We start from the raw sequence: 27,893 nt of genomic DNA, 5'->3' as shown, positions 1-27,893 counted from the left end.
TCTTTTTTAATGCTGAGTAATATTCCATTATGTATATATACCACTGTTTCTTTATCCATTTATCTATTGAAGGGCATCTAGGTTGCTTCCACAGTTTAGCTATTGTGAATTCAGCTGCTATAAACATTGGTGTGGCTGTGTCACTATAGTATGCTGATTTTAAGTCCTTTGGGTATAGACAGAGGAGTGGGAGAGCTGGGTCAAATGGTGGTTCCATTCCAAGTTTGCTGTGGAATCTCTGTACTGCTTTCCAGAATGTTTGCACCAATTTTCAGTCCCACCAGCAATGTATGAGTGTGCCTTTTCCCCCAACATCCTTGACAACACTGTATGTATTCTTGATAACTGGAAATCCATATGCAGCAAAATGAAAATAAACCCATATCTCTCACCTTGCACAAAGCTCAACTCAATGTGGGTCAAGGACCTAGAAATTAGACCAGAGATCCTGTGCCTAATAGAGGAAAAAGTAGGCCCAAATCTTCATTATGTTGGATTAGGCCCCCCGAATTTCTTAACAAGAGTCCTATAGCCCAAGAAATAAAATCAAGAATCACTAAGTGGGATAGACTCAAACTAAAAAGCTTCTTCTCAGGAAAAGAAACAATCAATGAGGTAAAGAGAGAGCCTACATTTTGGGAGCAAATTTTTGCCACACGCACGTCAGATAGAGCACTAGTCTACAGGATATATAAAGAACTCAAAGAACTTAACAATAACAACAACAACAACAAAAAAGCTGATCAATAAATGAGCTAAGAAGCTGAACAGACACTTCTCAGAAGAAGATACATTTTCGATCAACAAATATATGAAAAAAATGTTCAACACTTCTAGTAATTAAAGAAATGCAAATAAAACTACTCTAAGACTTCATCTCACACCTGCCCGCTTAAATTCTTCAACTTTATTGCCAAATGAAAATATATTAACTTCTTCTAATCTGCCTTGAAATTACCCAAACAGAACAGCAGATGGCACCAGCCCCTCATTCACTCCTGCCAGAGTCTGTTAAACCATTTTGATTAATTTGTATTAACTTAGCTCAAATAGCACTCCAGAGGGCATTTATTAATTTTCCTGCACCTCTTTTATTCACGTATAAGGGTCCCAATAGAGATTTAAAGCCCATCATTTTTGAACTGGTGAGGAAGCAAACACAGTAACTAAAATGACACCTCTAAAGTCACTCGATCACTCAGTGACAGGAGCAATGACAACACCACATGCTGTGTTTATCAGGTAGAACATGAACTCTGAATTTAGACACTGTGCTGGTGACTTAAATTGCAATTCAATTCACTTATCTTGGGCTGTTTTCTCTCTAAAAATGAATGAGATAAGCCTTGTGAGTGACTTCAAATTTTTTTTCTTAGCCAAATTATTTTTCTTTAAGGAAAATTGTATATTCAATTCCAAAATGCGAAATAAACCAGTACAAGGATGCTTTTGTTGAATTAGTAGTGGAAGAGCCAATGAGATTCTCCTAGTTGAGTTTTCCTGTCTCACATTCTGCTACATTTTTCTAATAAATATGATACAGGGGGAAAAAAAAACAGAGTCAACATATTAAAGTAACAAACGAATGCATAGGGAAAAAAAGAGCCATTGAGAAGAACAAGGGACGACATGGCGCTCACACAAGGCAAACAAAAAATATACATACAAATATACATATAAAACCCATTTCACATTCTATACACGTATTAAAATATGCATTGTATTCCATGAGTGTGATGCAATTATTATTTGTCAATTGAAAAAAAATATAAATTTTAAAATAATTAATTACTACTAATTAAAAAAAATATTTGCCATTTTTTAAATTTAAAGACAACTCAGTGGTAATGTGGGACTAGAAATTGAAATTACTGGTTGTTAAGTGGGAAGACTTTTTTTTTCAAATCACCCATTACTCTTCCGTGAGATAAGGGGGTTAATGTCACTGGTATGTAGTGAAGACTTTCAGAAATTATTCATGAAAAGAATGCCGTAGACAGATTACTTTCACATAGCCATCGACCTTGTGCTTCTGAGATGGGAAGGGCCCAAGAGAGGCAAGTGAGGACCCTTGACCATCCTGAGCTCTTCTCTCCCTGCCTAGATCAGGGACTCCAGGAGGCTGACCTTCTTCACTAAGTCTGGGAATATTGTCTAAATGCCAAGTCCATAGGGTGCAGAGCTATGACTTGTTTTTCTGGCTGAAAGTGGTAGGTAAGGAGCCTCTGAATGTCTCTCAAGGCTCTGCAATAGAAGAGCTTAGTCAAATGGTGGCTCCTCTGTTATCAGCACCTTTAATCCTACACAGCATTGGTAAGCAGAGTACTGGGTGCTGGGTGCCACATACCCTCTTTACTGTGCAGATTAGCTTTTTATTTCTTTATTTTTTACTATATATGACAGCAGAATGCATTACAATTTTTATTACACATATAGAGCACTATTTTTCATATCTCTGTTTGTACACACAGTATATTCACACCAATTTGTGTCTTCATACATGTACTTTGGATAATAATGATCATCACATTACACCATCATTAATAACCCCATGCCCCCTCCCTTCCTCTTTAACCCCTTTGCCCTATCTAGAGTTCATCTATTTCTCCCATGCTCCCTCTTCCTATCCCACTATGAATCAACCTCCTTATATCAAAGAAAACATTTGGCATTTGTTTTTTGGGATTGGCTAACTTCACTTAGCATTATCTTCTCTAACTCCATCCATTTGCCTGCAAATGCCATGATTTTATTCGCTTTCATTGCTGAGTAAAAGTCCATTGTGTATATATGCCATATTTTTTTAATCCATCATCTATTGAAGGGTAGTGGGATGACTCTCATAAGAAGTAAAATTGCTTGTTTTCTTATCTATTTCCTCCATTAGACAGGAGATGATTAAGACATTGTACTAGACGTTGTGTTCAGAATACCTGTAAAGTAAGAATGCTTAGCCACCCCCAGCCCCCCACCCCTTGTCCCAAGTCCTACAGATGAAACCCAGGGACTCATGCATGCTGGGCAAGAGTTCTACCACTGAGCTACATCCTAGCCATTTTTATTTTTTTGAGACAGGATCTCACTAAATTGTCCAGGTGGCCTCAAACTTGCAATTCTCCTGCCTCAGTCTCCTGAGTGCCTGGGATTAGGAATTATAGACCTATATCACCAGGCCCAGCTGTGTGCTTATTATTTTAAAGTTTATAAACTAGAATTAGTTGTAATGAACAATAGATTCCAGGTTATAATATATGGAGTCATATATTGCTTATATACTATTTTAATTTTTTTTTATACCAAATACAGATGATTAACTTTTAATCAGATAATTATCAACATGAAGAATGATAATTTACTTTTAAAAAGTATTTCAATAGACAGTAGCATTGCTGTATGTATACACATGGATGTATAACCAATGTGATCCTGCAACCTGTACACGTGGAAAAATGAGAATTCATATCTCATTTGAATCAAACTTATGATATGTCAAGATCATTGCATTGTCATGAGGAACTAATAAAAAAGTATTTCTTTAATATCTATAAAAATGCATATAAATGTAAAAATGCAGTAATTTATACATTGACTCAACATATTATTGATAACCTATGATGAATCAGAAACAAGTCTAGACTGTTAGCATGCATCAATGAATAACACAGGCAAGTCTTTTAACTCTCTGATATCATTATTCTTCATGTTATACTGATTATATAAATTAGATAATTATTATTATTGTTTGGAATTTTGTTGTTGTTGTTCTTGGTTAGGTTGGTTTGGTTTTCATCTGTTGTTGCCATTAGTCCCCCCCACCCCCGCCAGTATTAGGATCTAACCCAGAGCCTCACTTATCTCATGCATGCCTAGAAAAGCTCTTCTACTAAGCCACATCCCAGTCCCTCTTACATTAGTATTTAATGAAGGGTATTTTTCTCTGAATACATCTTCTCTCCCATACATTATCTTGAATTGCCAAGGTTTTTTTTTTTTTTTTTAGTTTGCAAACCATTTTGCAATTACTCTTGGATTGTTTTATCTTAGACAAAAGACCAAAAAATAAATAAAATACAATAAAAAGAAGAAAAAGAAAAAATGAGGGAAAAAAAGATAAAAGTTTATGTTCTTAGAGTCATTGTGCAGAGAAAGTCTTTCCTTTTGGGGGTCTGAATTGATAGTAAGAAAACGCTTCTTATTACTGCTTGAAAGGTGGTCTGTCATCACTGTTCTCTGGTTGTATTTAGTAAGCTGGTCCTTCTTCCTCGAGTCAATTTATCCATTGTCTTATTCCTAGTACTCATTGTAGGAGAGGAAAGGTCTTTTTTTTCCCCCTCACCCATGACTAAATTTATGGCTGAGGCACCTGTAACAAAAGACTGATTAATAAAGGAAAATCACATACTTCCATTTAATATAAGTTTTGTGTGTCAAAAGAGACTTCATAAGAAAAAGAAGATCCAAAGAAGCAAGGAAATCCTTGTATTTTTATGTTTATATTTGTTAAAGAATAGACAGTCATTGGGAAATACAATTGGTGTCAAGGTCATACCTAAAATATGGTACTCTGGCAAACTGAATATTTTAAGCTAGAGGGAAGTCAAGAAAACTACAGAAGCAGGCAGGTCTTGCCTGCCTCCCCTCTCCTGGGCTACATAGAAAGTGAAATTCTCCCCTTTTTTCCTACCTGATGCAGCCCATAGATTCTAGACTATCACTTTCTGAACTTCTCCTTCCCCTTCTCCTCTGAAGATCCACAGTTGACAGTGACCTTCCCTATACCCAGAAGTAGAGAATGTCATAAAAAGACAGAAAAAAATCTGAACAAGCAGGAATTTCTGATCTCTCCTCAGTCTATTACCATTAGTTGCTATCCTCTTGCCTTTCAATCAAACTTCTGCATCACTATCCATAAAAACACAGTTTGCCTTATGTCTGTGGGTCTTCATTTTGGAAGACAATTGTGTCGTTTAAAACTAGTATGCTTTTCTCTCATTGATTTTGTTGTAAAATGTTGTAAAATGAATTTTTTGATGAGTGAAGAAAAGGTAATATTTTTTCTCCCCTACATTGGACAAATGGAATATGATCTAATGATAAAAAACTGGGAGGGGTACTTAGCAAGGACTGTTTGTTTAGAATCTCTTGGTGTTTCTGTCTTCAGAAATAAGGATAAATTCCTTTACTCTGGATTTTGGAAGAGTACCTGTCAAATTTTTTGGTCCATATCAAGGAGAAGATCAAAACCAAGTTGAGAGTGATTGTCCTGCTTCTGCTGTTTTCTCAAATGCCAACAAGCCACATTTTGGAGTAGGATGTCCTGAATCACTCTGTTTGCCAAAGACTATGTTATTGACTTGGACAATTGGTGAATATTGACTTACACACTACTACTTTGCAACAGGTCTGCAAGAAGTTGGCAAGACTTCTGTGGTAGACTGGGCAAGGAGGAGAAATTCATTTATTTATTCTCCAATGAGCTCTCTCAGATTTTGATTAGAGTTTGACAGTGAGAACTACAGAGTCCTGGGTATATCATCTTCCCCCAAACCTCTGCATCAAGAGATGTGAACAGCTTTAGCATGACTTCCAGCCTTGTTCACAAGATGACTCCTTTCAGCTTTCTTGAGGAAGCTCTCTTTATGCTAAGGAGAATTTACTTTTCCTTCTATTTAAAATTTGGTGATAGACAGATAGCCCTTGAATCTATTCTTATGACAGTTATTTTAAAAGACTTGCAATACTAAATTTGTTTTCTTCCCTTTCTGATGTAAATCTACCACACAGAACAGTATTTTCAAGCATCTGTTTTTTTGAAATGTATTCAGTATTCAGGAAGATAATTCTTACTCTTTCTCCCAGTCACTCTGGGAGAATAAAGGCCAATTTAGATGGTGGGCACATTGCTTCAACTTGCACCATTACCTCATAACATAAAGACAGAAGAGATTTTTTTCTCCTCTGAATAAATGTTAATTAATAAACCCTAGTCACACTGAGTTTCACCCCAATGCCTTTTCCTTAGTACACTTAAGTCATTTAAAAGTCTTCAGACTTATTTTGGGGAAGTTCAGTTCAGTTCCCTCTTCCTTGATGAGATAGTATTACTGAAATCTGTCCTCATCACTTTAAAGTCTGGCTTTGTTGATCTGTCTGTCCCCTACATTTTGCTCATTTCAGTCTGGTGCACGGGTTGGATGCTTAAGTTGGCAGCAATGATGAATGTGTCCATTTGATTGATTTTGAGTATTACAATGGAAATTTGGAAAGGGAAAAAAATTAGAAAATTATGATAATATTTCAATTCCAGAATGCTCCATAAGCAATTACTTGGCAATATTAATGTACTGAATGAGGAAAGAAGGTAGTGTAGGATAGTCAACAAGATCATGAGTTTTGCAGCAAAAGCATCTGGTTCAAGTCTTTGCTCAAATTTTTAAAATTAGCTTCTTAAGCCCCAGCAAAGGACTACATTTTCAATGTCTCATTTTCTTCCATTGAAAATAGGAATTATAATACTACATAGAGTTTTTGGAATGTAAGATTGAATAGGAAAGCATATGTGATATTCAGTACTTAGAACATAGTCAGTGCTCAATGAATACTTACTGCTTTGTATTTTTCATCTCTGATGAATCCCAAAGAGAACGGTCTCCTCTCTTGTTATAATAATGCACCTCCCCATGGCATCATTCTTATCCTTATCTATATGTTTTCTCCACTAGGCAATGAACTTCTTCACAGATACCATTTTTCCTTTGATCTCCAGCTCCTGCTGAATGGAACCTTGAACATTTAATAAGTGTTTGCTGGGTGAAAAAATACATGAATATGTGCACATATGTACATTTATAACAAAATGATAGTAAACCCAAGGTATCAAATTATTTAATAGTTTACATAGGCCAAGTCAATTAAGGGTGTCAAATTCAGTTTTGAGAATCATGAAGGTGGCATAAGCCTTCATGCATTTGTCTTATACTTGATCTGAAACAAGGACATAGCTATTACGTGGCTTTTTAATTTCATTGAAGTTTTTAGACCCAGAAATAAAACTTAAAGGTAAAAACGGGAAATTACTACAGCAGAATTTTCATTTCCTGCTTTTGGGTATGTGGAGAAGTAAATCTCAACTTGTTAAACCTCAATAATGCTTAAACCACATGATTTGACTTATAGATCCTCTTTTGCCCATGGACAGTCATTTGGAGAGGCAAAAGGAAATAACTAACTAATGCAGTGTCTTTTTAGAGAACATATAAAACAATGGAATTTCGCTCTGATTTAGAAAATTTGGACGAAGATGGGTATACTCAATTAGACTTCACCTCTAGAGGCCTCACCAGAAGACCTGTGAAAGGTATTTTTTTTCCTTTTGACTTTAGTACTCTCATTCTCATTGACTAAAATACTAAAAGTAGGGAAAATTTGAGACTCATTAATATGTTTTTAAAGATTTTTAGAAGTCACTGCAAATAACTTGAAAATTCATTAAGGCTCTTTCATAGTAGGTATTCAGGGAATAATTCTTATATCTAAATTAATTTGTTTGATGGAAGAAAATGAAATTTGTTTGTTCTAAACAAAAGACATTTCATCACTGGGGAGTTGAAAGTTAAGTGTGAAGCTACACAAAGCTGAAGGATTTCAATAGATTTACTTGTTCCTGGTTTGATAGTAAAGAATCAATTGTAGGAGGGAGGTCCAGGAATCCTAAAGAAATTCTTATGAACAACATCAGAAAATAGGAGACTAGAAAGAGAAGAATGGAAAGATGAGAGACACATGACAAAACTAAAACTCTTACAATTTTATGGTGAAGACCAGAGGGAAGTTGGAAGTTGTAGGGTTTGAAATTTCAAAACTGATTTTTTTTTTTTTTTTTTTGTGATAAGAGATCGAAGGGAGTTCTTGGAATATCAGGGAAGGAAAACATATATTAGATAAAAAGCTCCTATGGACATGAATCTAAACAAAAATGCAAATGAAAGGAACTATTCAGAAGGACATTAAAGGATCTGTCTTTTCACAAAATGAGTGGCTTTAGTGTCCCTTATGAGTCTCCTGTTTGACAATTCTATGAATTGCTCTTAGCACATTACCAGTGAGAAGCAGAGAGATGTTTTTGGTGTGTTGATGTTGATACAAAATCAGTTCCCTGTTATCTTCAAGAAAGACAATTCATGGGTTTTGACATCAGATTTTGTTTTCTTCTGCTTTCTGGTATTCGCACTGGTCAGCTATTTTCCTCTCATCACCACTTATGAAATTCTTTTTAATGCAACTTGTGACAAAGAGCAGAAAATTTGGATGAGGGAAGAGATAATTAGGCAATATGTTTATGTGTGTGTGTGGACAAATAACTAGAGACCTGTATGTGCTTGCTAAAGGAAGTGCTTCTACATATTTTAGGTCATTTATTTCCCACAAGAATCCTGTGAGGTATTATTATCCCAATTTCAAAGAGAAATGAAAAATAAAAGGGAAAATAATATGCCTAAGTCATTCATTAAATAAATGAGAAAGAAAGTTATCCTTGGTAATCAGGGCTAGGTTCCCTATATTAAGCTGTTTCCCTAAGAATGAGTGGGATTTCAGGGACCTGAGCAGTGTCAAGACCTATGGACAGTTTCAGTTCCAACAACTGAAGAAGTATCCTAAAGATGGGGAAAAAAATGGAAACTCACTCTAAATGTCTAGATTATGTAGGCATCAGTAGTAAATGATTCTCTTACGAATTGGCCAGGAGTTTAATGAACTGTGGGATTAAAGCATTCTGTCCTCCATCATAGTCTTCATTCAATTTCTGCTCCCTCTGGCTCCTTAGGTGATCAGAAGGCTTCTCCTCCTTGGCGGCTGATTGCTGTGACAATCAGTGTTATCTGCTTGATAACACTGGTGATAGCTATAGTCCTGGGTGTCCTGGGTGAGTACTAGGGGGTGAGGTTTGCAATAGTCACAGGCAGTATTTAATGTGTGCTAGGCATTCTTTTAATGACTTGGCATATATGATCTAATTTAGTCTGCACATCGACCATATTGAATCGTTGCTATTAATTCCCATTTCACTTATAAGGAAGTAAGAGAATGGGAGATTATCTTACTTTTACAGGATCATAAGTTAGTTAGTTAGTGGGGTGTTGATTAGAAATTTAGAAGTTCTGTCTAAAAAAAATACATAGTCTTAACTACATTACTTTACTATCTCCCTGGAATAACTGGTTTGAAAACTGTGACATTTGAAGGATAAATTTAATGGAAGGAAATCTGTGGAGCTGGAGAAGGAAATATGATATGATGTTATCTTTCTAATGAAAAAAATTCACTGAAGGGATTATATGCTATTTTAATGAGTCTCATGATTGATGGGACTTGTTTTATATCTGATCATTAATATAAACTCCTTTGAATATATCAGGAATTGCCTGAGGCACTTAATGCATTCTAAGTAGATACTTAGTGATGGATGAATAGATTTTTTTAGATTTTATATCTCATGAATGCTGTTACCAATAAAGCATTATTATTCCTTCAGAGAGTCTTCATGTTGTTTCTTAATTAGTCAATTTTACTGAGTACATTTTATGTTATGGGTGCTGAGCAGGTTCTCCAGGAGCTCTCATTTATCCGTAATAGAAAAAAAATAGAAGATTTATTACTGTTTCAAATCTCTCATGGTTTTAGTTGACTTTATGTCGTTTGCCTCTAGCTGATCTGTCATCTCTTTCCTCTGCATCTGCTTCATTTTTCTTTCTCACTACTTCTTTATAGAAGTTATTTGTTTTTTTCCTATTTCATCTATCAATCAAATATGTCACTTTACCATTCCACTAACAATAAAGCATCTATTTGTCATCAAAGATCTATCCCTTTATATTCCAATAAAATTTGAGTTTCAGAATTTTAATTTTCAAACATAGCAGAATAACTTGTTTTTTTTTTCTGTTACTATTATTGTTCTTGGAATATAAAGCATTTAGGAGATCCAATTCAGGCAGCGACCCATTGGAAAAAGAGAACTTTACATTAAGAAATAAAGAGAATCACAGTCAACCCACAAAATCATCTTTAGAAGAGAATGTGGCTCCTACCAAGACTCTCAAAACTACAGGCAAGGGCAGAGTTAAAGCTTTAATAAAATCGTTGATTCAAGATGGTTAATTTTTTGGTGCTAAGCCTGGGGTAGGTGGAAGATGAGATAGTACTGATGAGTACTTATCTCAGTATAATGCATCACTGTCAGATCTATAATAAAGCAATAAAGTTATTTCATTAATACCCATTTGTATGAACACTTCTATATTGAACTTGTTTTTTTTTTAAATCAGTAACTGATTTATCACTGGCTATATGTTTAGACCTTCAGAAGATTGTATAATTGATGTGAAAGAAAAAATATGTTCATTCCTCCTCAGGGAAATGATATATTTAAAGTGATACCATTAAAAGAGGAAATAGGATATCAGGACAGAAGAATGGCAAGGAAAAGTAAAAGAGCAAAAATGTTGGCAAGAAATAAGGCACTACATTAAAAAATACAAAAGTATTAGCACTAATAATATATTCCTGAAAACTGATTAAATGTGTTTGCCTTTAACCATATGACTTCATTACAATTTTATACATGGACGACCTTTACTTTTAATTGCATCATAATTGACAATGACTATATTTTCAGTTCAAGTTCCAATCTCTGGACTCATACTTCCTGACTTTCTTATCAAACAGCTGATAATACTCAATGTAGACACTCTGAAATGTAAACAATTGCCCTTAAGCTTTTCCACTTTGGAAAGCGACAATTTAAAATGAGTTTCTCATCATAAAATAACTTAAATCACATGAAATTACTATGAATCCTAGGATTGACTTTGAGTGCATTTAATATAGGGGGTTGAAATAAAGAAAGGGAGTTCTGGGCTAAATTTGAATTAAAGGAAGACAAAAAGGAAAGGATGGTTAACTCTCTGAAACATTGTATATAGCTTTTCAGATAATTTCTAAAGTTTAAATGAATGAGAGGATTTGAATGTATTCTATAAAATCATATCCTTATAGGTTTGAATTGTAAATGAAAGATATTAATGGCAGTTCATTGATTAAGTATTCATGAGATAAATTGTATTTGCATAAGAAAAAGGAGATGGTGTACTGTGAGCTTCATGGTACTTACTATTTCTTATTTCCAGGACTCTTTTCTAGCCCATGTCCCCCTAAGTGGATCATACATGAGAAGAGCTGTTATCTATTTAGCATGTCACTAGATTCCTGGCAAAGAAGTAAGATCCGATGCTCTCAGCTGGGCTCTCATCTCCTGAAGATAGACAGCTCAAGTGAATTGGTAAGTGTAGACTTCAGCTGTAATTATCAGTAGTCTTTATGAAACACGAAAACAGAGAGAGAATCCAGGTAATAATTCTTTTTCTTATGTGAAACTTATTTTCAGAATTCTTCATAGTTGTAATATTAGCATTCATTAAGCATGTAAATTACATATTATATGCTTTTTAAAAATTAATTAATATAAAACAATCATGTTTCACTTTAAAATAAATCTTTTCAAATACATTCCATGTTTTAATGACTACAACAATAAGTCCTATATTAATTTTTGTGGGTTTGTATTTCAATTTCTAAATTTAGTGGAGAAAACAGAAAAATTTCCCCATCATCATGATTTTCAAGGAAAACAGCAACAATGATAATATATATTTATAAATCATCTGCTCTTTGCAATATACTAGAAAAGGCAAAAAAGTTTAAAAAGTAATAAATGTGTATTACTGAGCTTATTTAATTCATTAAGAAAAAACAAACAATTGTTAAGCAATCAATATCTGATATCGATAATAAATAATATAGGAGTTTAGAGATATCTTTGTACACATAAGAGATTTTAAAGTAAAAGGGAGACAATCTGTCATGAATGAAAGGTAGAACTCAGATGAGTTATGAAAAGGAATTAATAGGAAACTTTCTACCTTATAAATCTAAAGTTATCCATAACCTCTACACCTATTTTCACTATTTTCCATTTTTTTTGTTTGTTTCTGTAATGCCAATCCCAATAGTTGCTAATGAAAGTAGGTACATGGTAAAGTAAGAGCATTGTACTAGAAATCTGTGTGGCTACTGGATCAATCTGTAATTGATAATAAATCATCTTGTATTTGTCAGCAATTCATATATTTTCAGTGAACCACAGATTATTTATTCATAAAATCTGAAATGGCACTAAATTAATTTCAAGGCATTATCCAATTCCGAGAAGCATCTCTTTTTTTACCTTTTAAGTTAATGTTTATGATTCTAATTGTTAACACATATTAATTATCCAAATTAATGTATTCACTGTGATACTTCCATTTATGGATATGTTGTGCATTGATCATTTTCATCCATCATCCTCTTACCCTTGCCATTCTCAGTAATCTCTCTTGTACTCACAGTCCTTCTTTTCTGTTGGTGTTTCTGTGCATGAGAGGGAATGCACAATATTTGTTTTTCTGTTTGATTTATCCTGCTTAGTATGATGTCTTTTATTTCCTTTCACATGTTGCAAATGACAGGATTTCATTCTTCTTTATAGTTGACTGATACTCCATTGTATATCTATACCATATTTTTTTATCCATTCATCTGTTGATGGGACCTAGGCTAATTCTATATCTTATATAATTAATTATAATTATATCTTATAATCATATATCTTATGAATAATTCTGCAATAAACATGGACATGTAGGTATTTCCTTTGTAAGCTGATTTCATTTCCTTCAGCTATACACCCAGGAGCGGAATAGCTGTTTAATACAGAGTTTTATTTTTAGCTTTTTGAGGACTCTTTATACTGTTTTTTATAGAAGCTGTAGTAATTTGCATTCCCACCAACAGTGTATAAGGGTTCCTTTTTCCCATCACTTAATCGTTACTTGTTATTTTTATTTTTTGATAATAGCCATTCTTACTGGGGTGAGATGGTGTCCTTTATAGCCTTTGATTTGCATATCCTGGATGGCTAATGATATTAAGCCTTTTTTTCATATAGTTTGAAGTAATTTGTATTTCTTTTGAGAAGTTTTTGTTCAGATCATTTGTCCAATTTTAAAATAGATCACTTGATTTTTGTTATGTTTTTGAGTTCTTTGTGTATTCTAGATAACCCTCTGTCACATGAATCCATGACAAATATTTTCTCCCATTGTGTAGTCTGTCTCTTAACTATGGATAGTTTTTTGTTGTTGTTGTTGATGTTGTTGTTTTGTTTGTTTGTTTTTTTCATTTGCTGTGCAGAAGACTTTTTAGTTGAATGTCATTTTATTCATCATTTTTTTTGCTTTTGTTTTCTGAGTTTTTGGAGTCCTATTTAGAATATCACTACTGCTATCGATATCTTGAAGTAGTTCCTCAATGTTTTCTTCTGGAAGTTTCAGGTCTTACAGTAAGGTCTTTGATCCATTTTGAGTTGATTTTTGTACAGGGTAGATATAGGGGTTTAATTTCAGAATTCCACATGTGGATATCCAGTTTTCCCAGTATTGTGTATTAAAGAGGCTGTACTTTCTCCATTGTGTTTCTGGCATTTTTGATGAGAATTAGTTAGTGTTTTAGTCAGTTTTCTGCTGTTTTGACTATAGAACCTGACCTGAACAATTTTAAAGGAGGAAAAGTTTATTTAGGTGCTCATGGTTTTAGAAGTCTTAGTCCATGGAGGGCCGGCTTCATTCCTTGAGACTCATGGCAGAAGAGTATGGCAGAGGAAAGCAGCTTACCATCAGAAGCAGATAGAGACTCCACTCTCCAGTTACAAAATATATACTCAAAATATATGCTATGCCCCCAGTGACCCATCTCCTCCAGCCATCCCCTACCTGCCTTCAGTTACCACTCAGTTTATCCCATCAGGGATTGGCCCACCGATTAGACCAATGCTATAATCCAATCAATTTTTCTCCAAACCTTCTTGTGTTGTCTAACACACGAACTTTGGGGGACACTTCACATCCAAACTGTAACATTTGGCTGTAGGTATGTGGATTAATTTCTGGTGCCATAGCATGCTGCTGTTTTTACTGACTCTGTGATCTGTCCTGCAATAAGATGTTATGATGCCTCTAGCTTCTCTCCTTATACTCAAGATTGCTTTGGATATTTGGGAGATTTATTTTTTTTGCTTCAATATAAATTTTGGAATTTTTTTCTCTAGTTCTGTGAAGAATGTCATTGATAGTTTGATGGATAGTGCATTGAATCTGTAGATAGCTTTCGGTGTATGACCATTTTGACAATAATAATTCCTCCAACCTATGAACATGAAGTATCTTTACATTTTTTGGTGTTTTCTTTGATTTCTTTCTTCAGTATTTTTTTAATTTTCATCATAGTCATCTTTCACTTCCTTAGTTAAATTTATTTCTAAGTATTTAGTTTTTGTATGAGAACCGAGAATGGAATTTCATGACAATTTTCTTAGCAAATTCATTATTGGTATATAGAAAAGCTATTGATTTTTGTAAGTTGATTTTGTATCCTGCTACCTTATTGAATTCATTTATCTGAGTCTTTTGGGGGAGTCTAGGTTTTTCTGTGTATAGAAATCATATCATCTGCAAACAGGGATAATTTGACTTTCTCCTTTCCTTTGTATGTATTTTTTCTTTTTCTCATCGTTCTGGCTACAATTTCTAGTACTATATTGAGCAAGAGTGGTCAAGGTGGACAACCCCCTCCTGTTCCTGATCTTAGTCTCCTCATTCAATATTGTATTGGCTATGTGTTTGTTATGTATAGACTTTATGCCACGGAGGTATGATCTTCCAGTATCTTATGTGTTCAAGTCTTTTATCCTTAAGAAATATTGAATTTTATCAAATGCTTTTTCAAAATCCACAGTAGTAATCATGGTTTTTATTTTGAATTATTTTTATGTGATATATTACATTTATTTATTTGTATGTGGTGAACCATGCTTGCATCCCTGGAATGAAACTAACTTGATCATGGTGAATGATCTTTTTGATATGCAGTTGAATTCAATCCAGTAGTATTTTGTTGAGAATTTTTGCATGTGTGTTCATCAGAGATATTGGTCTAGATTTCTTTTTTGGTGTGTGTGTGTGTGACATTGTTAGATTTTAGCCTCTTTAGGGTGAGTTTGGAAGTGTTCTCTTCCTTTTAATTCTATGGAATAGTTTTAAAAGCATTAGTGTTATTCTTTAAAAGTGTGGTTACACTGGGCAAGGCAGAACATGCCTGTAATTCCAGTGACTCAGGAAACTGAGGCAGGCGGATTGCAAGTTTGAAGTCAACTTGGGTCACTTAGTAAGATCCTGCCTCAAAAAAAAAAAAAAAAAAAAAAGACAGGTGATGTAGTTTAGTGGTAGAGTGCCCCTGGATTGAGTCCTCATTACTGCTAAATAAATATATTAAGTAAGTAAGTTTGGTCGAATTTAGCAGTAAAGACATCCAGTCCTGGGCTTTTCTTTGTAGGTAGACTTCTTATTATGCTTATTATGTTGTCGATGGTCTATTCAGATTTTCTATGTTTTGGATTCAATTTTGGTAGGTCATCAATGTCCATAAATTTATTCAAGACTTTCCAATTTGTTAGCATGTAGCTTTTCAAAATAATCTCTAATGATTCTTTGAATTTCTGTAGTATCAGATGTAAAGACTCCTTTGAAATCTCAAATTTTATTTTATTTATCTGGGTCTTCTGAGAAGCATTTCTTGACAAGATTAGTATCAATTTATGGAAATAATAGGGTCATATCTACCATGAAAATTGCCTACTAATCTTATCATTCTTGGATAAGCTTTGCCTGGTATATTGAATAGATGCAGTTTTCATTGACATTTTGAATCTATTATTTATTGAAATCATGAATGATGAATGTATTTTTATGAGAAATTAAATGGAAGTGACTCTAAATAAAATAAACATTTTGAGACATTCAATGAAATAAAAATATTGGAATTTCTCTCTAGGTCCTTGTCATCTTATGATGCATTCTTCACCAAAGGGATTCAATCAGTTCTTTTTTTTCCCAAAAATCTATATTTTCTCTTTCTGTATATTTGCATTTCTATTTCATTCCAGGATTTTATAGAAAGCCAAGTGTCTTCCCAACCTGATCATTCATTTTGGATAGGGCTCTCTCGCCATCGGAGTGAAGAACCATGGCACTGGGAAGATGGATCCACCTTCTCTTCTAATTTGTAAGTGTCTGAAAAGAAAAGGCATCATCCACTTTCTCACAGAGATGAAAGCAAGTCATGCAGTTAACCTGATTACTGGCCATGTTTTATAAAGAGAAAGGATCACAATGGTGGGGGGAGTGAAAAAGTGAGCCAGAAAAGACAGGAAGAAAAGAGGACTGAAGAATCAAAAAAATAGTTGTCTGGTGCTACCAACTCAGGTGTTTCCTTGGCTCCTATAGGTAGAGGGTATACCTTACATTTGTTTTAATTATGTCATTGTATTGTACTTTACCAGGTTTCAAATCAGAAGCACAGCTACCCAGGAAAATTTACTTCACAATTGTGGATGGATTCATGTGTCCACTGTTTATGACCAATACTGTTATGTGACCTCATTCAGTATCTGTGAGAAGAAGCTGTCGAAGTAAGGGGGAGGAGAAGTAATCAAAGGAGATAAGTATATGAGACTGTATGGATGGCAAAAACAGAAGAGTGATATTTGAGGTATAAATAGATGCTGAAAATGTTAAAAGTGCATGGCAAACTTAAATCTCAGCTGAGAAATAGGATATAGAGGCTGTGATTTCTGTACTTGTCAGCTCCATAGGAGGCCAATCTTATGCTAGTGAACACAGTCCTACTCATGGAGTCAGGGCAGCTAAGCTTGAATTTTTGTTCTACCATTGCTAAGCCACAAGTCCTTGGTGATTTCAAAGGAATCTTCATTTTTGGCTCTACCAGAATGTTATTATTATTATTTTTTTATCCTCAAAAAGTTCCAATGAGGGCTGGGGTTGTGGCTCAGTGGTAGAGCACTCAACTAGCACATGTGAGATGCTGGGTTCGATCTTCAGCACTATATAAAAATACATAAATTAAATAAAGGTATTGTGTCCAAATACAACTAATATATACATTTTAAAGTGCCAATGGAGTGTCATTGTGTGTTTCTTTAATTTGTTCCTCAACTTCTACCAGTATATCATGCTTGGGTAGAAGGTAAAATGTAGTTCTGAATTACTAAATAAAGAAATGGGAAAAAAAATCTTCACTATAATCAGAGGCATCTTGTTATTTTTCTTAAAATGATCATAATTATGATCATCATCACTAAAAACCAGCAACTGCAACTAAATAACCCAGAGAGTATGCCATCTGTAGCTTTGACTAATAGCATCCTGTATAATGTGAAATTGGAGGGAAGATGGTCTTTAGGAAAACTTTCTCCTTTTCAAATATTATAAATCAAAAAATAAATAATATCTGATAACAAATACAAAAGTAACCAATCTTATTGGCAGAAATATTGATATGTTGGAGAAAAGGTACATTATATTATTTTTATAATATAGTGTTTTGCAATTTGTACCAATTCCTTATCACTGTAAAATATTATTGGAATGTAATTATATTTCATCATGTGATGATTAATTTATTTTCTTTTAAATTGTCTCATTGATGTTATTTATATTTTCAATGGGGATTTCTGTATTATTGGGGATATACAAAATTATTTGTAGCTTTCTCATGTTGATTAATATGGGAAAAGAAACTGTGCCAAATTTACTGAATTGTTTATTATACAGTGGTTAATTTTATGTAATGTAGATTTCATCTCAACTAAAAAAAAAATTCTTTGGCTTCTAAATTGTATGCCTCTGTGCAATAATCACTCTCACAAATTGCCTTCTTAAAAGTGATGATAAAGTTGATACTAGGCAAAGGGTACTTGTATTAGTATAATAGATACTTTTGTATTAAAGCCTAAGTTTAGATTCTTAAAGAATTAAAAATCTGGGCCTGGGGCTGTGGCTTAGTGGTAGCCCAGTTGCCTGCCATGTGTGAGGCTCTGGGTTTGATTCTGAGCATCACATATAAATAAATAAATAAATAAATAGATGTCTATCAACAATTAAAAAACATTAAAAAAAAGAATTAAAAAATCTAAAAGAAGACAGATTATTGTGAAGGTGACTATTGTATTTTACTATGCAAATTTGTATTATCACTATCTGGAAAAAATAGAGCTGTCTAGAGATAATTTAGGCTGAGAGTATAAGAAACATCATTAACTGATTTAAACAGTTAATTAAAGCACAGAATAGATTTTGAAGAGAAGTCGCATATTTTAATTTCACTTTTGGTTTGAGTGATTCTTCCTGGGTCCCCTGGATGAGTTTAAGAAATCATTATAAGCAAGGGAAATAATTCCGGATGCTGAAAATCAAGCTGTACTTACTAGAACAGATAGGCTAGGCAATTACCATGACTTCAAATATGACAAAAGTGATGGCATAAAATAAGATTATTGTAGGCTGTCCAAGGTGCACTATTCCTGACCTGTTAATACACATTTTATAGAGCAATTTACCTAGAAAAACACATCCAAATTAACAGGAAGCATCTACACTTTTCATGAGACACAGAAGGGGAAATAACTCTTACCTAGACCTAAGCCTGCAGGGTAAATTCAAGCTGAGCAGTGATTGGTTATTCTAGAAGAAACACCCTTTGAAAGGCCACCATCTGAGATTCAAGGTGGTGCAGTAGAGGAAGGCTGCATTTCCAGTTGCTCTGTGATTCAGGATTCATGGATGGAGATTACTACTTCTCAACAAGGTAGGTGAATAAAATTGAATACTGGACAGCCAGAGTATCTTAGAGACTCAAAAATTCAGGTACATTGATCAAAGAACAAGAAAGAACGTTGGAGCTAAGCAGTTGTGACAGCGTTAGTGGCAGCAGTGCAGCACTGGTTCACCACAGAGGGGAGGGTCAGAGAGAAATACAACAGAAATATTTGGACCAGAAACACCTGTAGATTAGAAAATGAGCCTGAATTTAGGTGATCCAGCAGCTGCGTAGCAAACTGGTATTTGAAAAGGGCTCTTTTCTTTTTCCCTCAACTGGCAAATGGAGGGCTGAGGTAGGAGATGTCTTGAAGAGGTTGTGCTGTAGCTTGCTCCTGTGTGAGCCTGTGAGATCATAGCAAATGTTGCCATCCTGTCCCAGCAAGCACCCAACATGGCCTAGGGGTACCTAGTGGAACAAGAGTCAAACAGGTACAAATAAGATTGTACCCAGGGGGATTTAATTCAGAAAAATGAAGGGGAGTGCAACTTGTTTTCCATTTGAGTCAGACCGCTCATGTCACCAGTTTAAGTGGTTTGGAAACCTGAACAAGTGGGTGTAAATATACTCAGGTACTAAACCTGGGAAAGTTGTGTTCATGGGTAGCAGAGTGTGTAGAGGATTGTCCCAGGAGGAGAATTCTTGCAAGGCTCCTGAGATCCAGGCTCTCAGCTGAGATGGGAATCTGAGTCCTAGGGGTATTTTGATCTAATCTCTCCAGAGCAGACATCACTCAACAAAGTCCCTGAGCCAGTTTAGATTTAGCCCTACTGCGGAACTCTCATAGAACTCTGTAGCAGCTCCACCCTGGGAGTGCACTGACCTGGTCTGTTTGGAAAAAACACCAATCTATAGGACTTCCCATTACATTCTACCTTAAACATGTGAGAGGGAAGCTAAGATCCCTTTTAACCAGCTTCAGTCTTAAACCTCTCCACTGGCATCTCAGTGAGCAACACAAAGAGAGGAAAAGATTAACAACCCTCAGATCTTTCTGTCTCTCTGTACATAGCCCAAGAAAAAATGGAAAGAAAAATGGCAATGACTGTCCATTATTGTCGACTGTTTTCTGTTTTGACCACCTCTCTGGAGGAGAATTTTTTATTTCTCATTAAGAATCTTTTTTTTTTTTTTTCCTGTGTGTATGTGTGTGTGTGTGTGTGTCTTGCTCTGTGGATTGATTTGTGGAGATATATATTTACATCTATATATCTATCTATAAACAATACATACATATTTATTTCTCTTTTTCACTCATTTAGCATTTTAAAAAATATAATTGCTTTTTCTTGCCTGTCTTTTGAGGGTTGAGGTGTTTCTGTTTTTGTTTTTGTTTTTTGGTTTCTCTTTCTCTTCTATCTTCTCCAACTAAAACCCAACTTCTCTTATTCTCTTTCTCTTCCTTTATATTGTTTTCCCTATTTTTTTCTCCTCCTTTTTTATAACTATCACTTGCAATGTGTCTTCTGCATTGTCTGTTTACATTTTGACCACTCAAAATTCATTTCTATCTTCCTGTCATGTTTGCTTTTTTCAATGAACTATATTTTTACCATCTTTTAAAACAATTTGGTTTCTATAACTCCTGCCCTTACTATTCATATTATTTCAACTATTACTGCTATGGATGACATAGTTGACACTTGCTGTTCACTTTAAGGTCAAATCTAGTTCACAGTTGTGGATTGTTTTTGTTGTTGACAATTACTGACCTCACCCTTTCTGTTTTTGTGGTAATTAGTGTTGAAGATGTCATAGTGGGTATTGTTTTCTTTTCTTTTTTTTAACATCATACATTATTTGCTTTAGATGTTGATATTGTTTGCTTCCTCCTTTTCTGCAAGGTGGTGGGAATCTACAGGAACACTATAAAATTCACAGGGTAGACACTGCTATTAAACTAATCTCAGTCAAAAGACAGTGTACCTTGCTCCACACACAAGTTAATGACACTAAACTTTTGTGGTATACTCTAATACAAAAAAATAAAAGAGACAAAAACCCAAACTAATGACCAGGCCCCAAATAGGTTCCATTCATTGACATTTGTTCCCATAGCAAAAAGAGACAAAATTAATACAAAGACTATGGATACCATGCCTATGAGGAGGTTTAAATCTAGATGACTGAAGGACAGTTTGGCAAGATAGGATTGTACCCTAAAAAGGCTCACCCATAAGTATGGAAGAGAAATCCATCCCAACATATGCTTATAGTTATGTAAGAAATATGAAAAAAAGGTAACATGACACCTCCTAAAGATCATAATTCATAAGAAACTAGATGATATTTAAGTGGGTGAAATATCACACAAATAATTCAAATGAATTATTATAGAAATGATCCATAAAATTCCAAGAGAATACAGAAAAACAACTGAATAGATTAAGAAAATCAGTTAAGGATATGAATGAAAAATTCAATAAGGATATAGAGATATTGTAAAAGAACCAAACAAAAATCTTGGAAATGAAAGACAAAATAAATCAAACAAAATGTTCATTTAAAAGTCTCTCTAATAGAGTAGACCATGCTGATGGTAGAATCTGAGTTGGAATACAACTAGGCCAACCTAGAACAGTCAGGGAGTATTAAAAGAAAATAAGTAACCATGATTTGAATATACAAGAACTCTGGGACAACATTGAGAGACTAAATTTAGGAATCATTGGAATTGAAGAGGGCTGTGAGAGTCAGACTAATGGAATGAAAAACCTCTTCAGAGAAATAACAACAATAACAACAATACAGAAAAACTTCTAAACCTTGAGAATGAGATGGACATCCAGATATACAACTCGTTCAGACCCAAAATATATAAGATAAAAAAAATATCTCTACAGCACATTATAATTAAAATGCCTGATAGAACAAGGAGAGAATTTTAAAAGCTCAATGAGAAAAACATAAGGTAAGATTTAGAGGCAAGCCAACCAGAACTACTTGTGATTTCTCAGCATAAACTCTAAAAGCCAGGAGGGCTTGGAAGGATATTCCAAATCCTGAAAAAAATATCTGTCAACCAAGATTGTTATATCCAGCAGAACTATTCTTCAAAATCAACTAAGAAATGAAAATCTTCCAATATAAGTAAAACAAAAAGAATTCATGACTACAAAGTTGAAATTACAGAACTTACTTAAAAAAAAATTCCACACAGAAGAAATCAAAAGTAAACCCCAGAACACACAAATGAACAAATCCCACTTGAAGAGTAGTAAGCAAATGAGAAAACTGTAAACACATTAAACATTATCAACAAATAAAAATGACAGGAATTAATAAATATTTCTTTATGGTAACATTGAATGTAAATGATCTCAAGTCTCCAATTAAAAGACATAGACTGTCAGGATATATTAAAAAACAAAATCCAACTATATGTTGTTTGCAAGAGACTCATCTTACAGGCAAAGACAGCCACAGGCTGAAAGTGCAAAGGTGGAAGTTGCAAAGGTATCATGCAACTGGAGCCCCCAAACTAGAAGTAGTAGGTATTCCCATATCTGACAAAGCAGAATTCATATGAAAATTAATCAAAAGAGACAAAGAAGGTCACTTCATACTGATAAAGGAAACAATCCAACAAGAATATATAACTATAGTAAATATTTATGCCTCAAATATTAGTGCACCTAATTACATAAAGGGGACAATTCTCAAATTAAAGTCTCAAATAGACTCCAGTACAATAACACTGGGTGATTTCAACACATCTTTCTTACCAATAGAAATGATATCCATACATAAACTCAGTAAAGACTCTTTAGACCTGAAAAATATTATAAATATGAATTGGGCTTCACAGACATCTACAGAATGTTTCATACAAACACCTAAATACATTGTCTTCTCAGAGACTGACAAAACTTTCTCCAAAATAGACAATATTATAGTCCTCAAAGCAATTCTTAGCAGATACAAATAAATTAATAAAATTTGTTGCATCTTAGATAATAATGGAATGAAATTTTATAAATCAACACTGAAAAAACATATAAAAACTATAAAAATACATGGAGATTGAACAATAGTGAATGAAGAATGGGAGATAGAAGAAATCAGGGAAAAATTAAAGCAGTCATAGAATCAGATAAAAATAGTGATGAACATACTGGAGCTCCTAGGATGCTATGAAGGTGGTTTAAAGAGGAAAGTTGTAGGTGCCTACATGAGACAATTAGAAAGATACCAAATAAACAACCAAATGATACATCTCAAGGGTCTTGAAAAAGAGGAACAAACCAATTTTAAAACCAGTATAAGGAAGGAAATTATAAAGATCAGAGCTAATCAATGAGATTGAGAATTTCTTAAAAATACAAAGGGTCAATAAAATGAAGAGTGGGTTATTTGAAAAGATAAACAGTATTGGTAATCCCTTAGCCAAACTAACCAAAGGAAAAAGAGAAGATTTAAATTAATAAAATAAGAGATAGAAAATAGAGAAATCACCATAGATATCACAGAAATCCAGTAAGGACTCTTTTGAAAACTTATATACCAATAAACTTGCAAACTAGAAGGAAATGGATACAGTTCTAGACAACTCTGATCTTCCAAAATTGAATCAAAAGGGCAGAGAAAACTCAAACAGACCAAAAACTAGCAATGAGATAGTATATCATGACCAAGTTGGTTTTATCGCAGTGATGCAAAGATGGTTTAACACATGTAAATAATTAAATGTAATTCATCACATAAATAGAATGAAGGAAAAAATCACAAAGATCATCTCAACAGATGTAGAGAAAGACTTTAATAAAATTCATCATCCATTCATCATAAAAACACTGAAGAAAATAGGGATATAAGAAACCAACTTCAACATCATAAAGGATATAACAGAAAAAAACCCAAAGCCTGCCAAATGAGTGAGAAAATCTGAAAGCATTTACTTTAAAATCTGGAACAACAAAAGAATGTCTAATCTTATTACTTCTATTTAATAATAGTGCTAGAAATTCTAGCCAAAACAATTAGGTAAGAGAAAAGGAATAAAGGATAAAATAGGAAAGGAAGAATTCAAATTATCACTGTTTGCTCATGATATGATCCTATACCCAGAAGATCCAAAAGGATCCACAAGAATACAGCTAAAGAAGAACAAACAAACAAACAAAAACAAACAAACAAACAAACAACAACAACAACAACAAAGTAGCAGGTTAAAAAATCAACATACAAAAAAATCTATATTTTTCATGCATAGCAATAATGAATTTGTGAAAAAGAAGTCAGAAAAAACCATCCCATTTACAATAGTCGTTAAAAAAAGAACCTATCAATAAATCTAATCAAAAGGTGAAATTTTACAATGAAAACCAGAGAACATAGAAGAAATAAATTCAAGAAGACCCAAAAAGATGCAAAGACCTCCCATGTCCATGGTTAAACAGAATTAATATTATTAAAATGGCCATACTACCAAAAGCAAAATACAGATTCAATGCAAACCCCAACAAAATAACAATAGCATTTTTCCCAGAACTACAAGAAAACAGTCCTAAAATTCATTTAGAAGAATAAAAGACCCAGAATAACTAAATGTTGGAGGGATCACAATACCTGAGTTCAAATATACTACAGAGCTATAGTAACAAAATCTGCATGGTGCTAGCATAAAAACAGTCACATAGAACAATGGTACAGAATAGAAGACAGAGAGACCAACCCACACAGATACAGTCATCTGATCCTTGATAGAGGTGTCAAAAACATGCACTGGAGAAAAGACAACCTTTTAAACAGTGGTGGTGGGAAAACTGGTTATTCATACATAGAAGAATGACTCTAGATCCTTATCTATCATGATGTACAAAAATCAGCTCAAAATGGAGCTAAGCCCTAGGAATTAGACCAGAAACTATATAACTCCTTGAAGAAAATGTAAAGTCAATACTGCAGCATACAGTCATGGGCAAATGAATTTCTCAATAGAGCCCCTAAAGTTTATGAAATAATGCTAAGAGTTAATAAATGTGACGGAATCAAATTTACAAGCTTCTGTATAGTAAAGGAAACAATTAGGAATGTGAAGAAAGAACCTATGAAATGGGAGAAAATCTTTGTTAGTGACTCTTCTGGCAGAGAATATTTAGCATATATAAAGAACTCAAAAAATTTAATATTAAAAAAGCAAATAACCCAGTTAATTAATGGGGAAAGAATTAAACAGATACTTCTCAAAGGAAGAAATACAAATGGTCAACAGTTATATGAAAAGATTCTTAATATCTTTACCAATTAGGGAAATGAAAATCAAAATTACACTGAGATTTCATCTCATTTCTATCAGAAAGGCAGTTATCAAATATACAAATAATAATAAGTGCTAGAGAAGATATGGATAAAAAGGAACACTTTTACACTTTTGCCCAGATTATAAGTTAATATAACCACTATGGAAATCAGTATCAAGATTCCTCAAAAGACTAGGAATGGAACCACCATATCATCCAGCTTTACCATTTTTAGGTATTTATCCTAAAGATTTAAAGTCATCATATTATAGTAATACATGCATACCCTTGTATATGACAGCACAATTCACAATAGGCAAACTATGGAACCAGCCCAGGTGTCTGACAATAGAAAAATGGATAAAGAAAATGTGGTAAATATACACATGGAATTTTATTCAGCCATAAAGAAAGATGAAGTTATAACATTTATAGGAAAATGAATGGAACTTGAGAACATTATGTTAAGTAAAATAAGCCAACTTATAAGTTGCTTATTTAAATTTAATTTAAGAGTTATATGTTTTATCTCCTATGTGGAAGGTAGAGAGGAAAAAGAAAAAAGATGTGGGAGATCTCATGAATTGAAGGGAGAGTAGAGGAAAAGAATCAGCGTGGGGGGGGAAAGGAGGGGAGAGAAAGTGAATATACTGGGAAATAATGTTGGTCAACATATGAGTTGTATTGTGTGCATGTATGAATATATAACAACAAATCTCACTGTTGTGTGTGACTATAATGCACCAATAAAATATACAAAAAAAAAATGACCAATGAACACTATCTTTCTTGCCTGGTTATAGCAATAATTGAAAAAAAAATACTTTTTTTTCTTTTATGTAGTGCTGAGGATTAAACCCAGGGCCTCACACATGCTTGGCAAGCACTGACCTATATCCCAGTCCCATAAAGAAATGTTTTGAATAGTCTCTTACTCTTTTTTCCCCAGGGAACTACTCCACCACTGAGCCACACCCTCAGTCCTTTTTTATTTCTTATTTTGAGACAGTGTCTCACTAATTTGCTCAGGGCCTTGCTGAGTTGCTGAGGTTGGCTTTGAACTTGTGATCCTCTTGCATCAGCCTCCCGAGCCACTGGGGTTGCAGTCGTGGGCAATGCTCCAGCAGTCTCCTATTTATCCACGTCCTTCTATAGTTCATTTTCAGTCATAGCAGAGTGACTCTATTGAATTTAAGTCAGATTATGTGTTTTCTACTTCAAAGTCTCATGGACTTGTCGTATCTCAGAGGAAAGCAAAGTAAAACAAAAGGACAAAATGCCTTTTAAATTGCCTAGAGTAGCATACACTCTAGCCCCCTTCACTTCCTTGTGCTCTCTCCTACTTCTCCAGTCTTCACTTATTGCACACAGGACTCTGGCTTCTTTATGGTTTCATAACCACATCAGACATGCTTCCACCTCGAGGCTTTGTGATTCTACTCCTTTACTGAATGATTCTTACTGAGATGCAGCAGGGTTTTCTTTATCTCTCTTTCAAGTCTCTGTACAAGAATCACCTTCTTAAGGAGACTTAATGTGCTTACTTTTTTTAAAAAATCACCAACCCTCCTTCCTCTACAGTCTTAGTCTCCTTTACCCTCACTCTATATTAGCTGTTTATCATAGTCTAATATCCTCTTACTTATCATTTTTTACATCATCTGTGTTTCTTCATAGGATGTAGGCTCTAAAAGAACAGAGAACTTTGTTTAACACTATGTATGTGTCCAAGAACCTGAGAATAGGTCCTGTCATACAGTCGATGTTCAAAAAGTATTTTTGTCATTGTTGAAAATATAAAAGAATTTAAGGGAAGGTAGTGTAAATGTTGTGGTTTGTTTGTCAAAATTATCAAGAATCTGCTTGATAACTAAAGCTCACAAAATAGTTCTAATGGCTGTTCATTAGAACACTGATTAGAGGCATCTCCTACATGCATTTTTCTGGTCTGAACTTTTACAATTTTTAATATTCTAAATTTCTTCCTATTTTGTTCTCATAATCCTTCATTTACCTTGAGACTCCACAATTCTTTCTGCCTTCTCTACTAATACCACTCTTAGACATTTAGCTTAAGATAACTAGACAAATAATTTTTGATATTCTACTTTTTACAAGATGCTAATCTATAAAATGTCTCCTAAGCTTTTAAAAAATTTTAAGTAATCTGATGAACAACATGCAGCTTGAAACACATTAATTCACAACATACACTTCCTGATAGATCTCTTGTAGATACTCACTATCCCATCTCAAGCAATTCCCACACTTGTTTATATAGTTAGCATGCTTGACTTGGCCCACTTGTCACCTAACATCAAGAAAATTGACAAAGTAATTTCATATAATGGAATATATTGTTTATATGATATTACATGTGTATATGACACACATATAATATGTAAGTTTGGCTGGTGTGACCTTCCACCTCTGCCATGTGCTCCTCCCCTCCAGCGAATGCCACCCTCACCTGACAATTGAGGCTGCCAGTGTCTTGATCTTGGAATTCCCAGCCTCAGAGCTCTGAGAAATAATTTTATTGCTTATAAATTACTCAGTCTCAGGTATTCTGTTGTTGCAGCACAAACAGGTTTACTAGTAATATGATTTTACTGTTCAGGAAGAATTATTGGACATCATTGAAAACAATTTTTACATTTCCTAGCTCTGTTTAAGAAATATAGACACAAACTGTCAATTGGCTTCCCATAATCATATTGTGATTAGTAATAGTTCTAAAAGTCCTGACTCCCCATCAAATGGGCAATTCTTCATGATGATAATGTGGCAAGTGTGCTATAAAATGTTGAATCAAGTCTATAT

General features: G+C 34.1%; 1 protein-coding gene across 5 annotated transcripts; it reads left to right on the top strand.

Moving 5' to 3' along the window:
* The first annotated feature begins 7,263 nt into the window (after positions 1-7,263).
* On the top strand, positions 7,264-17,089 carry Clec7a (C-type lectin domain containing 7A). Of its 5 annotated transcripts, XM_076852646.1 has the most exons (6): positions 7,264-7,357; positions 8,825-8,923; positions 9,971-10,108; positions 11,187-11,338; positions 16,097-16,215; positions 16,493-17,089. In XM_076852646.1, exons 1-6 carry the CDS (start codon positions 7,264-7,266, stop codon positions 16,623-16,625), a joined length of 735 nt encoding a protein of 244 aa, XP_076708761.1. In that variant the 3' UTR covers positions 16,626-17,089. The 5 variants fall into 5 exon arrangements, with proteins under 5 accessions (XP_076708761.1, XP_076708762.1, XP_076708763.1 ...); XM_076852647.1 differs by lacking the exon at positions 9,971-10,108; XM_076852648.1 differs by lacking the exon at positions 16,097-16,215.
* Positions 17,090-27,893: the final 10,804 nt, after the last annotated feature.

Source organism: Callospermophilus lateralis, chromosome 4 (genome assembly GCF_048772815.1).
Source record: "Callospermophilus lateralis isolate mCalLat2 chromosome 4, mCalLat2.hap1, whole genome shotgun sequence".
NCBI classification, from domain to species: domain Eukaryota; kingdom Metazoa; phylum Chordata; class Mammalia; order Rodentia; family Sciuridae; genus Callospermophilus; species Callospermophilus lateralis.
Note: the sequence above shows the minus strand (reverse complement) of the source record. Positions and strands in the feature narration are given on the sequence as shown.